Source organism: Spodoptera frugiperda, chromosome 10 (genome assembly GCF_023101765.2).
Source record: "Spodoptera frugiperda isolate SF20-4 chromosome 10, AGI-APGP_CSIRO_Sfru_2.0, whole genome shotgun sequence".
Classification (NCBI taxonomy): domain Eukaryota; kingdom Metazoa; phylum Arthropoda; class Insecta; order Lepidoptera; family Noctuidae; genus Spodoptera; species Spodoptera frugiperda.
The window spans coordinates 1,585,516-1,601,930 of NC_064221.1; the positions used below are offsets into that span (position 1 = coordinate 1,585,516).

The 16,415-nt window shown below is 36.5% G+C and overlaps 2 protein-coding genes across 2 annotated transcripts in view; one reads left to right on the forward strand and one right to left on the reverse strand.

Annotated features, from left to right (window-relative positions):
- Positions 1–16,415, reverse strand: part of LOC118277477 (neuropilin and tolloid-like protein 2) — a 223,068-nt gene that overhangs the window by 99,993 nt on the left and 106,660 nt on the right. The gene's annotated exons all lie outside the window — the stretch shown is intronic.
- LOC118279752 (putative uncharacterized protein DDB_G0282133) lies at positions 2,161–4,591 on the forward strand. The gene is made up of 2 exons (XM_050696185.1): positions 2,161–4,308; positions 4,389–4,591. The coding sequence occupies exons 1-2, from the start codon at positions 2,436–2,438 to the stop codon at positions 4,451–4,453; spliced, it is 1,938 nt and encodes a 645-aa protein (XP_050552142.1). The 5' UTR covers positions 2,161–2,435; the 3' UTR covers positions 4,454–4,591.

Below are 16,415 nucleotides of genomic sequence, written 5' to 3' on the forward strand. Positions count from 1 at the left end.
TTAATGAATATTCTTAGTAACAGTAAATATTAGAGCTATGGGGGGAGGTGGGGGGATATGAAGACAGGCGCAAACAAAGGCTATCCCTTCTGGATAGTTGGTTTTGGGATGGCCCAAGTTGATGGGTTAAGCGATTTGCAGTAAAGAATTAATTTAGATGGTGGTGTTACTGTGAGAGAGTCATGCTTCGGCACGAATAGGCCGGCTTGAACGGAGTGATACCACGGCCTCACAGAAAACCGACGTGAAATAATGCTTGCGTTGTGTTTCGTCGTATATGTGAGGTTACCGGAGGCTCAATTACCCCTCTCCTCAATCTCTCCAATCCCCAAAATTCCTAAACGACTTAAAAACCGGTAGCTCACTTGTAATACTTTTGGTGTTTCGAGTGTCCTTGGGCGACCCCGATTGCTTACCATCAAGTGACCCCTCTGCTCGCAACACCAGAGGAGTCACAGTTTTGGGCAATTACGCAAATTGGTCCATAAACCTCGACGTAATCGGTGTAAATCCATAAAAAAAAACATACCGACCGAACTGAGTACTTCTTCCTTTTAGGGAACTCGGTTAAAAATTATCAAAATCGTTCTTTGTCAAAAGTGCATACATTTCTTTAAATCAATTCTTATCTTCTTTGGAGAATTACGCGAATTTATCGAAATACTAAGAAAACATAATAATCTCGCTTTCTCTTTTCATTTTGTACCACACCCCTTTCGTCCGTTAAGCTAGACCCTTAGTTGTTTTCTAATTATACGAAGTTTGTTGTCTCTGTAATACTCGTGCACTTTTTAAATTGCAGGCGCCTTCTCAACTTCCATACTTCCTTAGTTGTTTGGAAATATCTACTGACTTGCAGTTCACGTTTAATTTTTATAAGGTTAATGGCGGAATAAATTGAAGTACTTTAGTTGAGGTCGTTTTGTTAATGGGTTACTATTTAATAATAGGTAAGAAAAGAAAAGAACGCCGTATTCGTTATTTGCCTTCAACAGTTTTCTATTGGCAGTCAAAGACTTAAAAGGAAACGCACCTGTGACTCCTCTGGTTTGGGTGTTCATGGGTGGTTTAGATGATTACAATCAGGAGATCCGTCTGCTGTTTGCCCCTGCTTCCATCAAGTTGATGTACTTTAGATGAAGTGGTTTTGTGATTGGTTACTATTTAATAATATCCCATGATTCTTTTTTTACGGGATAAGTTTAATAATAAGCTGAACAATCACCTGATGGTAAGCAATTGCCGCCGCCCATGGACATCCGAAACACCAGAGGCGTTACAATTGCATTGCCGGCCTTTCGGGGCTAGTAGATTAAGAGGTGTTGAGGAATTGGGGATTGACAAGATTGAGAAGGGGGTAATTGGGCCTCCAGTAACGTCATCCACACAACGAAACGCAACGCAAGCTTTGTTTCACGTCGGTTTTCTATGAAGCCGTGGTATCATTCCGGTCGAACCGGGATCATTCGTACCGAAGCACGACTCTCCCATACCTAAACCCCTCTGAACCCCCCCTTTTCACCATCATTGAAATTCTGAAAACTTATTTCTTCTTGCCGTAAATAACCTTTTTGCTAATCGCTAGTCGCCTCTCAATCAACGAACCAGAGTATTTCTAAAACTTGCATGTCCATTGCATGTCTGTAGCAAAATGCACAACAAAAGCTAGTACCGGTTCAAATTGCATCAGAAATACAATCAAAGATTTGTTTTGCATCTCAAAGAGAGGGTACAAAAGGATTGGAAATCACGATTCGTAACAGAATATTCTTTTCTCTAAAATTTGTCGTTGTTCTATATCTATTTCTTGTTTTCTGAAGTATGCAAGCAAAAAAATCAATATACGAGTAATTGTATCATCATTATTTAAGTGATTACAGCCTGCGTGCTGTGGATGGCTATCGTTACATCTCATACTCGAGCCGTGCTTCCTCTTACAGCTACATTGCGGCGGCGCATCTTCATAGCACATCTTACTCGCACAACTGCTTAGTATCAGTAAAACGGTCTCATAATTTCAAAGCTTAGCTAATACATCTTCGTAGTTATCTTAGTATTTACATTCATTCAATGTACATACATAGGTACATATCGTCACGCCTATCTCTCGTTGGGGTAGGCAGAGACAAATTATGACGGACATTCAGAATTAATTCATCACTGTTACATCACTAATTTAGTATCATTCGTTCATGTCATTACCCCGTCACTATGGTCTGAGGTCAACGACCACTGTCATTCTAGTGTGTGTCGAGTGCAGTCGCACCTATTAATATAGTAAATAATTAACATTGTAAAATAATGTAAAATATAAGTCATCTCACATCAAGTCGTTTAATTTAACAAACATAAAAACAATACATGGTGTCAGAAGTGAAAGTAACAACGAAATAAAGAAGATTCGTTTGTTAACGAAAAATTAAAAAAAAAACAAAATGTCTACCGAAGACGTCGGCGACACGAGGTGCCGTGTGGCCGGTCTGGAGTGTCTTAAGTTGTCGTCGGAGGCAACCGCGAACAACGCGGAGGCGTGGAGGAAATGGTGGCAGCGACTGGAGCTGTATCTGCTGGCATCAGGTTTAGACAGGTCGGAGGAGAAGCGGAAGGTGGCCATTCTGCTTCACAGTATTGGCCCTAAAGGTCTCGAAATCTTCAATACCTTTAACATCAGCCTGGATGAAGCCAAAATAGAAGACGTCAAGGTCAAATTCGACCTGTACTTTGAGCCACGCAAGAATCTTACCATGTGCAGGTACATGTTTTTTACGAGGAGGCAAGCTCAATCCGAAAGCATCGACGATTTTATCACCGATCTGGAGATAAAGAGCCAGGATTGCGAGTTCGGAACCCTGCGCGAGTCCATGATCCGGGATATTTTCATCGCCAACCTGCACATGGATTTGTCACACATCCGGCAAAGGCTGTTGCAAGAGCCCAACCTCACCTATGAGAGGATGCGAGAGTTGGCGAAAACCCTAATTGTCGCACAGCAGGATGCAGACAAGATGACAAACAAGTCCATCGTCGAAGACGGCGAGAAGGTGATGCAACTGCGTCAAAGGAGCGGCGGTCGACGAGTCTGTCGACAGCGTGCTTCAAGTCAAACGCCACATCGGGCCACGTGGAAGTCTCCCAGTCCGATGAGGCAGTCAGCATCAACATGTGGTCGCTGTGGGCAGTCTCATCGAACGAAGTGCCCAGCGATCGGAGTACAATGCAGGTCATGTAACTCATTTGGTCATTATGCTAAGTTTTGCTATAAGAATAAACAAGTCAGACAGTTGCATTCATCAACTTCCACAAAGTCAATACAAAATGATAAGTATTTTGTAGGAATTTTAAACAGTCAGTCGAGTCATAATCATCTTAGTCATTCACATAAACAGTCACACAGTCAGCCACAAACACAGTCATACAGTCAGCCACAAAAACAGTCAAAAAGTCAGTCATATAGTCAAACACCAGTCAAATCGCACTCACACACAAGTCAAACAAGTCAAATTTGTCTAAACAAAAATAGTCCAAGTCTAGGTAATCTCCATGATGACAATGCTTATTGCACTGAGAGATTACACCGTCATAATAAAAACAGTCTTACAAGTCAAAGTCTTAATAAAAATAGTCCTATAAGTCAAATAAGTCGAAATAAAAATAGTCAAAGTGAGCATCATTATCATTGCTACACTAATAAAAGTCCGTCCGTCAGTCGTAAGACAATAAATAACAATAAAAACAGTCATAGTCTAGGTCAAGGACATGTTAATTATAATAAATCCAATAAGAACAGTCAGTCCGTCAATAAGTCACATAATACACACTTCCAAAACATTCATCACCACAAGTACACTAAGAAGTCACATCATTGTCAGTCAAATGTAAGTAATACAGCATCAGAAACAAATAATCACAACATGCATTCAAATATACCAAACGTAGCATCTCATCTAAATAATTTAAATCAACAAATTAGTCATGTCAAGGGTAATTCAGTTTCAGAAAATCATCATACAGGTAGTTCATGGAAAATAAACTTACATGTGGGTAACCGAAAAATAAATTGTGTCATAGACTCAGGCGCAGATGTAAATGTCATATCTGTCAAAAACTTGAATCTGTCAAAGTCACAAATTGATAAATGTCATGTAAATGTCACAGGATTTGGTGGCAATAACATTCCAATTCTAGGCAAAGTAAATTTAAAATGTAATTTAAACATAGAAAATAGAAATATTTGTGAAAATATAGTGTTCATTGTAGCAAATATACTCTGTCCAACTGTCTTAGGTCTTCCCACTTGCGAAAAATTAGGTATAATAAAACGTGTATTTTCCGTCACAAAACAAGATTTTTGTAAACAAATTCTTACACAATATGATGATTTGTTTAAGGGTCTTGGATGTCTACCCCCAGTCTGTCATCTGAAACTCAAGCCTGGTGCAGTTCCGTGTATTGATCCGCCAAGGAAAGTTCCGTTTGCGTTGCAAGGAAAACTGCGCGAGGAATTGGATCGCATGGAGCAAATGCAAGTCATACAAAAAGTCACAAAACCAACTGAATGGGTAAATTCTGTGGTAGTCACTGTCAAAAGTTCAGGTCAATTAAGAATATGCTTAGATCCTAGAAACTTAAATAATTGTATAATGAGAGAACATTATCCGTTAAAGTCTATTGATGAGATACGGTCACAGTTAAAAGGTGCTGCATGTTTTACGCATCTAGACGCTTTCTCAGGTTTCTGGATGATAAAGTTAGATGAATATAGTTCAGATTTGTGTACTTTCCAAACACCATTTGGTAGATACAGGTACTTAAGATTGCCTTATGGCATAAGTGCTTCGTCTGAAATATTTCAAAGAATTATGATGAATTTGTTCGGTGATTTGGAAGGAGTTTTAATTTTCATTGATGATATTTTAGTACATGGTCCTAATGAGTCGGTTCATAATGAACGACTACATAAAGTTATGCAAAGAGCACGTCAAGTTAATTTAAAATTTAACAAGTCGAAATGTAAATTTCTAGTGTCAGAGGTATGTTTTCTTGGTTATGTATTTAATAAAGATGGTGCTAGGGTTGATCAAGAGAAAGTCAAAGCAATACTCGAGATGCCCACACCAACCAATGTCAAAGAGTTGCAAAGAATATTAGGTATGATTAATTACCTAGGTCCATTCATAAAGAATTTGTCAGAAAAAACTCAAATATTAAGAAATCTTTTGAAAAAAGATTCAGTCTGGATTTGGGATGAGAATCATGAGAAATGTCTTAAAATTTTGAAAGAGGAGATCACAAGATCACCAGTCTTAGCTCATTACAATCCACAAATTCCATTAGTCTTGTCAGTCGATTCGTCAAAGTCAGCATTAGGTGCAGTAATTTTGCAAAATAATAAACCTATTGCATATAGTTCTAAAACTCTCACCATAACCCAGGAAAGATATGCTCAAATTGAGAAAGAATTGTTAGCAATACAATTTGGTTGTGAAAAGTTTCACCAATATGTTTACGGTCATAGAGTAACAGTACATACTGATCATAAACCATTAGTCTATTTATTTAAAAAACCACTTCATGATGTACCTGCAAGATTACAACGTATGATGTTAACCTTGCAAAAATATGATTTAGAAGTCATACATGTACCTGGTAAAGAAATGTATATATCAGATACTTTGTCAAGAGCAGCTATTCAGGAAAATTATGTACCTGAAAATGAGTCTGAAATGTCATGTCATGTAAATTTAATGTATTCAAATCTAGCAATTAGTAAAGAATATAGCACAAAATTAAGTCAGGAAACTAAGAAAGATGAAAGTTTGCAATTGTTAAAGAAATATTATTATGAAGGATGGCCTAAAAATAAAAACAATGTAAGTCCATTATTAAAACCATATTGGAATATTCAAGCTGAAATTCATGTAATTAAAGATTTAATATTTAAAGGTTCAAAATTAATTGTTCCTAAGTCAATGTACAAAGAAATGTTAGATAAAATACATAAAGGTCACCAAGGTATAAATAAATGTTTGAAATTAGCTAGAGAATCTTTGTATTGGCCAAATATGTCTACAGATATAAAAAACATAGTAGAACAATGTTTAATATGTGCTAAATTCAAACCATGTAACCAAAAGGAACCACTACAAAATTTTGAAATTTGTAAGTATCCATGGCAACAAGTCGGTATAGATTTAATGTATTTTGATAATTTAACTTATCTAATTGTCACTGATTACTACTCAAAATTTATAGAAATTGCTTTGTTAAACAAAGACAGTCGTTCAAGCAATGTAATCACACATTTAAAGTCAATTTTTGCACGTCATGGGATACCATTATCTTTAGTGTCTGATGGTGGTCCACAATTTCAGTCAGTAGAATTTAAAAATTTTCTAAATGAATGGGACATAGAACATGTAGTCACTAGCCCATATCATTCACAGTCAAATGGTCAAGCAGAAAGCTCAGTCAAAATTGTCAAAAATATGCTAAGAAAATGTAAGGAAAATGGGTCAGATCCATACATAGCATTATTGCATTATAGAAACACACCTAAGAATAATCTGTCGTCACCCGCTCAATTGTTAATGTCTAGAACTTTAAGAGATAACATACCAGTGTCATATAAAAGGTTAAAGCCAAAGGTTGTAAGATTTAAAGAATATGAAAAGTCTGTTGTCAAAAATAATTTAAATAAGTCAAAGTATTATAATAGGAATACTAAACCATTGTCTATGTTACAACCAAATGATCATGTATATTTTAAGAGAAATCCTAAGAGTCATTGGGAACATGCCACTGTGAAGGAAAGATGTCCAGATAATAGGTCATACATAGTAGAAGATATAAATAAAGTCAGGTATAGGAGAAATAGGGTACACTTAAGGCATAAATATTGTAATGGCAGTGACAACCCTACTCCTATGAGGTCCAATTCTTCGCAGGGGAGAGATGAGGGTGACAGACAGGAGTCGGAGAATCCAAAATTCCCACAATTGTACAAAACCAAGTCAGGTCGTGTTGTGAGACCAACACAAAGGTTAATCGATGAAATAGATTAATTTTTTAATTTAAGAAGGGGGATGTTACATCACTAATTTAGTATCATTCGTTCATGTCATTACCCCGTCACTATGGTCTGAGGTCAACGACCACTGTCATTCTAGTGTGTGTCGAGTGCAGTCGCACCTATTAATATAGTAAATAATTAACATTGTAAAATAATGTAAAATATAAGTCATCTCACATCAAGTCGTTTAATTTAACAAACATAAAAACAATACAATCACAATTGCATCAGAAATACAACAAAACATTTGCAAATCAACATTCGAAACGGTATTTGATTCCTTTCTCTAAAATCGTCAATCAATCCCTAGTTTTCCAAGCAAAGTATCAATATTCATAGTTCGATACAATGTTGAACCAATGTCTGGCCACGTCAGCGTGGTATTTGCAAACATTTTGAGGTTTACTAGTGGTCGTAAACCCAACATTTATGGTCGGGAGTGGGGTCTCCACTTGCGATAGTCGTGATGATCTTGTTTTTGGTATATTTTGTTGGTAAAATTAACCAAAAACAAGATGCTGCTAAATACGAGTGATGAATTTGGTCCCTGGTTGGGTGATCGACGCTAGAGGTCGCCGTTGCTGATCACATTCCTAAGGTCACGGTGGTGTTCAGCTTAAGTACAGCCACCGTGTATTCCACAGGGTCTTTCGCGCAGTTCTCACACTCCAAACTGCTTAAATTACATATAATCTATACTTAATTGTAAAACTAAAGAGTGTTTTAGAGATATATAATCAATTTATACCACGCTTTTTGCTTTTTTTAAGGATGGAACATCATCCAATGACTTCTCTCGCTTTGGGCGAAGCTAGAGAGAGTATCAGGCTCTTACCGACTAATAACCACGTCCTTACTCCTGCTTTTCGAGCCGGAGCCCCGGTAATCCGCTAGGTAGTCCGCAGCTATGGGTAATTACATCACGCTATGATCAAAAGGAACACCACAGCAGGTAAAACATTGTGTATGTGTGGCTAGATATTAAATTAACAGCACAATTTCTTCCAAGAAAACGCGAATAACAAATAAGAAAAATATGAAACAGTTAAAACAGTGTCTACCGTTTAAAACAACAAAGTTGGCAGAGATCTTGAATTTTTACGTCGAGATGTAATACTTAGGAAATTGCTTTCGACTTTATGATGATCGTAAATGAAAAGCAATGCGTGCATCAGTTTTATTATAAGCTTCCAACTCTTGTAAAGATGAGTTCATATGGAGTATGAAAGGAGATTTTTTTATTGCGTGCTGACATGACAAATCTTTGTGCGTTCTTGGGATCTATAAGTATAACATGAGATATTGTAATATCATTCTTTTTATTCTACTTGACTACTTCGTGGATAGTGTCTGCATGTGTTATTGCCTGTGTTGTGGGTTCGCTATTGGATACCCGAAACACTAGAGGCGTCACAAGTGCGTTGCCGGCCTTTTGGGGTTAGGAATTTAAGGGTTGTTGAGAAATTAGGGATTGATAATGTACACCCACTTTTCACCATTTGTGTTATAAGTTCCATGTAATAGGGGGTGAGCGTATTGCCATATACTGGGCACAATTCCAGACTCCGTGCTACTACTGAGTTTCGAAAACGCGAAAAAAGCGCAGTATTATATAGCCGAACCCGGGAATGGCGCTCGAAACCCCTTGTCCGGCAGTCACTCTCGCACTCGACCAATGAGGCAGTCAATTTTAGTAGTAGTAGTACTACCAAAGTAATATTTTCAAATTCAGATTTTAATATGCAATATTATCACAGTATGAAGAGAATTTATAGAGAACTCAAGATTGCGTGGAGTTTAAAAGTAAATATTTATGTAGCGAGATGATGTCTGTTATAACTGTGTCTGGGTCTGGTCTGAGTTGAACTCAAGGTTACACTGAAGGTTAGCAGTAATAAGTGGAATGTTTATCGACTGTGAGTTTAACTGTTTTCAATGGAAATTAATTTTGAACTCAATTTACTAGTGAGTTACGCAGTGACTTAAAACTATTCAAGATATTTAAAATGATTCACATCACATTACACAGTCGATTAACGATGATTTTGTTATCTTATTATGTCTTTTTTATAGTAAACGAGCAGTCGGTTCACCTGATGGTAAGCAATCGCCGTCGCCCATGGACTCACGAAATACCAGTGGCGTTACAAATGTGTTGCCGGGTTTTTGGGGGTTAGGAATTTAATGGTTGATGGGGAATCGGGGATTGCGAACGGTGATGATGTCTCTTTGGTTACATTATTCTCTCATAATTAAAAATATGATTGAAAAAGAGTAACCTATGGAGTTTCTTGCTTGTTTTTCTCTATAGGAATCTACACTTTGGAACGAGCAAATAGCTTCACCAGAGGACTGACTGACAGACTAATAAGTACTTTTTTGACGTTAAAATTTCTACCCCTATTCCAAATTTCATCTCGATCCCTTCAGCCGTTTTGAGGTCAGAACAAAGTAACAAATAAACAAACATACAAACTCGCATTTTTAAAATTATAGTAAGATTTGTATTGTCATATTGTCATGTAAATGTAATAGAAAGATACATACCACGGCTAAATATCAACACAATATGACATTCAGACCGAATATCATTTGGATGAGACGGTACCGTAAAACAGACGCCTTGACCCGCGCCTGCGCAGCTTGCCAACTGAACGAGGTCACGATCGAGACAGCTACGGCCGACATTTGTGAAATTTTATTCTTCACACTCGGGTTTTTCCACTGAAAATGTGTTTCAGTTATTTTGTTCTGATGAATTATAGTGGGTAATTATCTACTGAAAAGTGTTCGAGCCAATTGTCTTCTTTTTAATGATGAAGTGTTTTTATTCCACATCCAAATGATACCTTTATCATATTTTTCCTCGCCATCAAACTGAAAAGTTTGGAGAGGTAAACTGTACCTAATATGAAAACTGTATTGAAAGTTGTGTTAAATAAATAAAAAATAATGTATGTAGACCCTGGCCATATAACAGTTCTCTTAGAAGCTCTTCAGTCCTACTGTATTGATAAAACTACAGATGCCAAGCTAGTAAACAAAGAATTAAGAAAAAAAAAAACAATTGCATACAACTTATAGCAGGGATCGAACTCAGAATTCCATAATCAGCAGTTACTATATTTGACCAACGATACAAAATATACTTTAGGATAAGACTTCACATTAACACATTAAAAATAAAATCTACAACCAAACATTATAAAAAATAAAACATAAGAAAATCAAATAAATAACCAAAGGGTAATAAGAACATGATCCTTTACACGCTTGGCCCAAATATCAGGGTTGAGTGAAATAATATCGTGTTACGACAAGGGATCGAACTCTTGACCTTTTGCAAGGAATGCGGAGCGCCACTCCGCTATTCAGAACGTCTGTCGACTAGGAAATGTTATAAATAAATTGTGATTATTTATATATATAGACTAGCTTTTGCCCGCGGCTTCGCTCGCGTTAAGAAGTATTATTATTAATTAGGTATGGTTTTTGCGGCTTTACTTTTGTTTAGCGTGTGTAAAAAATTAGGGCCTACAAAACTTCTTTGTACACAATATTCTTTACTAATCTGTCATTAGGCGCCACGCCATAGTAGCTTTATGCATGCCAAGTCTCAGTCTGAGTCTTTGAGTTTTATATATTTAGATGCAAAACGCCATCTAATAGCGGTAGGCAGAACTTCTCAACATTTAGAACTAAACATTATTTTGTTCGTTCCATTACGTACTGATAGGTTCAAACTAATACATTTTACATCCTTCATCATCCCCTTATTTTATCACCCGTGGGGGTTGAATGGGGGTTGAATTAATCAAAATCGTATTTAAGCGAACGTCATCGTAAAATTCTGATTCGTCATCAGGACTTCTTCATAAAATCTAAGAAGATGTATACAAACTTTCATCCCCTATTTTATCCCCTTAGGGATGGAATTTATCAAAATCCTTTCTTAAGGGTTGCCTACGCTATAGTAGCTTTATGCATGCAAAGTCTCAGTCCGATTGGTTTAAAATTGACAAAGTTTCATACAAATTTTCATCCCCTATTTTATCCCCTTGGTGGTAGAATTGATCAAAATCCTTTCTTAGCGAATGCCTACGTCATAACATCTACCTGCATGCCAAATTTCAGCCCGATCCGTTCAGTGGTTTCAGCTGTGCGTTGATAGATCACTATGTCAGTCAGTCAGTCAGTCAGTCACCTTTGAGTTTTATATTTATAAATATAATTGCCTACGCCATAGTAGCTTTATGCATGCAAAGTCTCAGTCCGATTGGTTTAAAATTGACAAAGTTTCATACAAATTTTCATCCCCTATTTTATCCCCTTGGGGGTAGAATTGATCAAAATCCTTTCCTAGCGCATGCCTGCGTCATCTACCTGCATGCCAAATTTCAGCCCGATCCGTCCAATGGTTTGGGCTGTGCGTTGATAGATCACTATGTCAGTCAGTCAGTCAGTCACCTTTGAGTTTTATATATTTAGATACTAGTTGTGTTTAGTGGTTTCGTCTAGTCTAGAAGATTGTATAGCGGCATTTCGTGCTGTAATGTGCACCTCTGCCTACCCTTTCGAGGATTAAAAGGCGTGACGTTGTGTGTATGTGTGGGATCTAGTCTAGATGAAGATTTGTCATATTAAACTAAAGCTACGTAACAATGGCCAAAATTATTTTGTTTTGTTTTGTAGCGATTGGCGTTTCACTTACCCCCATGGGAGTCAGGCGTGTGGTTATGTATGTATGTATGAGTAGTGTAGGTAATTGGTTTTTATACCGTTCTATTCAATGAAGTTGATAAATACATAAGTCTCGCATTCTTTGAAAAAGTGCTTCACGAATCAAGACCGCAATTAGAAGCACAAAATTTATATAATATTAGATAAAAATTTGCCCATTTGGCATTATTTATTCGCTTAGAATTTCCAAATGTCAAAACTTATATGCAAAGTAAAATTTTAAGCTTCATTAATGGAATAACCTTCCACTTTTTATGGAATGAAAGCAAGCAGACGCATCACCTGAAGGTACGCGATCAGCGCCGCCCTTAGACACCCGCAACATCAGTGGAATCACAGGTGCTTTGCCGGACTATTAAAAAGGAATACGTTCTTTTCTCAAAGTTTTGAACATCGTATCGGTTCGAAAATACCACTCTATCAAATCCCAATAATCTCAAAACTAAATAAAGCACAAACAAAAACACAATTTCACCACGAAAACTTATGAAATCATTCATTCATACATACATATGTAAAAGGTACCTTTTTCCTCCATATACTTATAAATAAGTTATAAAATAATCAAAAATATGGACCTTTTGGACCGCCCCAAAACTAAAAACAAAAGTTTTTCACATCAAAAGTTATTACAAAATCGATTCAACTATTCTTACATATTCGAAGTTTAGAAAAAGAAAACTCTGACCAAATCTTATTGACCTCCATTTTTGAAGGTAGAATAAATAAGATAAAAGTATTACTAAGGACCTTTACACGAATCGGGTTTTCATACAAATGTTTAAGTTAAAAGAGTTGTCAAGTACTGAACCAATTTAAACGTAACTTGGTATTCATACGTAATAATATCAAAGTCTATGATATTATTTAAGTATCAGAGAGCCATGCTTTGGAGCTAAGATTTGGTACACACGTTTAGTTTGCAAGATCATAAATGCTAAGCTAACCTCTGAATACTTCGGAGCTGCGGACTGCCTAGTGGGTTTACCGGCGCTCCGGCTCGAAAAGCAAGAAACGGGGTGGTTTTTAGTTAGTAAGAGTCTGACACTACCTCTCACCTCGTCCAATGCGAGAGAAGTCATTGGATGGTTACCCCTTAAAAACAAAATATAAAAAAAACGAATATTGAAACGCTACTCATTTTTAAGTTAAACTTAAATATCGTGCTATCTCTGTCATTTTACAAAGAATTTGTAGTGACAGAACTATTCTTGAGAGCGACTTCAAATTGAGTGTTGTTTGAGTATTTGAACATTAAACATTTAAGTTGAAAGTTTGTATGAAAAGCCATACCTCAAATGTTTTTAAGTGGCCTCATCCCGCGACCTCTAGTGGCGAGCTAAGTCAATAATATCTTTAGAGAAAAAGAAAAGAAAATAAAAGATAGAGGTGGATTCCGAAAGTGAAATGTCGAGTTGTAAGAAAGATGGGTTCTGGGTTGCGTGTGGGGTTTATTACGTGTCGTGATGGGAATGGAAACTGATTGAATGTGATGGGAATTGAGTTCACGTTGTCTTAAGTAATAATTTTGAGATATAGGGTTATTTTTAAATTAGCTTGTGAAATACACCCAAATCAGATTTTTTTATAATTTTGTCTCTCTGTCTGTTTATTTGTTCCGGCTTATCTCTGAAATGGCTGAACCTATTTTGACGGGACAGATAGAGAAGGAGGACTAAGGAGTAACTAAAGCTTACTTTTTCTGGAAAGAACATTTTATTTTAGAAAAAAGAGACCAAAGTTCTGTCAGAAGTCATTATTTTAGGCGGAAAAAGTCACGAGCAACAGCTAGTAATAAATAATATAAAAGCTTGTATAAATGAATCATTCCAAAAGTCAACTCCCAATTTCTATCCCCACACGTATTTCAAACCCGAGTAAGTTTGATAAATGTTCCCAATTCATCCGTCGACTAATGCCTCTTATATCGAAATATTTGTCAAAATAAACCCCAATGTAACGACTTATTGATAAAATATATCCTGTTAATACATAATTCATTTGCCCGTGTAGTTATACTATCTCCATCCCTACTTTTCTTGTGGGTTTTGTATACCCGATTAAGGGGCCATGCTACCTAAATTATAATACGATTGCATGGTTGGTGTGGTGGCTGGGCAAAAGTCTGCCCCGTAACGTGTAGCGGGTTCAATTCCAGGAACAACTCTTTGTGTGATCCACAAATTGTGAACTTGTATGTTTGTAAACGCAACAAGACACAGGAGGAAATCCTAGTGTGAGATAACGTTTAAAGAAAAACAAAATCTCTGATGAACATGATCCATTTACATTGTAATCTCCAACCAGCCAACCAAGCGTAGTTGAATTAAATTAATACATTTTAACACCAAAAATAAAATTATAATATGGTAAACAGACAGAATAATTGGCTAGTATCCTGAATTTCAAAATTCCAATAACTACCACAAAAAATGTTACCAGCATTAAAATTTATAAACGGACGGACCGGCGACTGTTTTCCGAATAAATTTTGTCGGTCATATTTCATTTGAAACATCGATGTTGAAACGTTTCGTTGGTAATGAATTATTTACAACATACAAGTACAACCCTTTACAGTCCACTGATGGTCTGTGGATGTCTTCTACGTAAATACGTATGTAGGAGAGCCATGCTTCGGCACGAATGGGCCGGCTTGACCGGAGTGATACCGCGGCCTCACAGAAAACCGACGTGAAACAACGATTGCCTTGTATTTCTTCTGTGTGAGTGAGGTTACCGGAGGTGCAATTACCCCCTCCCCAATGTCCCTAATCCACAAATTCCTAACCCGCAAAAATGGTCTAAAATGTACTTGAAACGCTTCTTGTGTTTCGGGTGTCCATGGACGGCGGCGATAGCTCACCATCAGGTGATCCGTGTACTTGTTTACCGGATTATGTCATTAAAATATTTGAATTAAACATTAAAATAATTAATCCCAGACATTATGGATTAAATATAATAATATAATTAAGCGTTTTTATTTCAGATTTTTAAAAATATACAGTCCATAGTTATGTTAGTAGATCGGATCAGTCTTATGTCGGATTTATTTCCGACCTAAGACTGTCCCTACTAATTGCTCTGGTAGGGGCAGTCCGGTCTGGTAGCAATAATTTTCAGAATTAGTCAATGAGTTATTGTCAATAAAAAAATCAGATATTGATTTCGGCCGTTAGAGGATTATTTTTATCAGACTGCTGCTCGGTCATTGACAAATATGTGGTCTCTTAACCAGCTCTTATGACAAGAAAAGAGATGGTGAAATGTATTCTACTCTGTCACCATTCTCAACAATTCAAGTCAAAATATTCCTTTGAAAATCCATGTCATATAAAGCTTATCTTTCTCGAAACATGACACTTAAGTACTGACTGTGTTCCACGCCATAACGATGCATGACAAAAGAATAGACGTCGCCCTATTTCTTTGTATGTGCCCGATAATGGGGCGAGCCTTAAATCTCTCGCGTGTTATTTATCTTTAGGATTATTTATTTGGTTTCGATGGTGCTTATATTTGCCTTTGTCAGTTGCTTTTTGGGATTATTGGGTGCGAGTTTTGGTGTCAAGGGCTCTGATGCTGTGTGGTCAAAATTATTGGGTGAAGAAGGTAATGAGATTTTTTATGGTATAATCTGGTAAATGAGCTGAAGGATCGCCTAATGGAAAGCAATCGCCGCTGCTCATGGACATTCGAAATACCAAAGTAGGCGGTACAAGTGCGTTGCCGGCTTTTTTGGGATTAGGAATTTAAGGGTTGTTTAGGGACCTGCAAGAAGATTTGACGTAAATGAGGGTTTTTTAATAGTGCAGCACATAGCAGCACTATTCAGTTTATTAATACAAAAAAGAAGCCAAAAATATTTGAAAAATTGTGGTCAAGCTAGTTGAAAATGTGACGATACGTCTGATAACGAGTGGTCGGCTTTTCCTATGTATTTTCCCAAAAATGGATTTTTTTCCTTGTGTATTCCCAGAAGTCCTCATAAGAGGAACCATCACCGATTTAAATTATATCGTTGAGTTTTGGTACAACCCTTATATTCAGCCTAATTTTTTTACCACCAGCCAATTTTTTTTTTTAGAAATAGGGTCTCAACATTCTATTTAAAAAAATATATTTTCACAAAAAAAGAAATAACCGACTTCGCTGAAGAAAGGTATATGGTAAAAAAACATAACGGTTAAAATTGACTTTGATTTCGAAAGCCATTGTTTCTTAGTATTGTTTGTTATATGTTTGTAACTCTACTGTTAAAAAATCAGGCTGTATATAAATAATTAATAACAAACAATAACAAAAGCCTTTGATTAAAATGATACACATGAAACACATTTTAATTAGACCACAATAGCTCTTTTGAAAGCGTAGGTATAGTATTAATAGTAATAAAATATTATGTCCATATGCTAGTCAGTCATGTTCATTCGACAGAACAACGCGAAATAATTACAGCTTATTACTAATTAACAAATTTTGTATGCAATTGAAAATAGTACGAGTAGCTGTTTGAAATGGCTTTCAATAATAATCAATTTGTTATACGATTCGCAAATGTATGCAAATTATGTATTCTATACTAATCACCTAAAATTACATT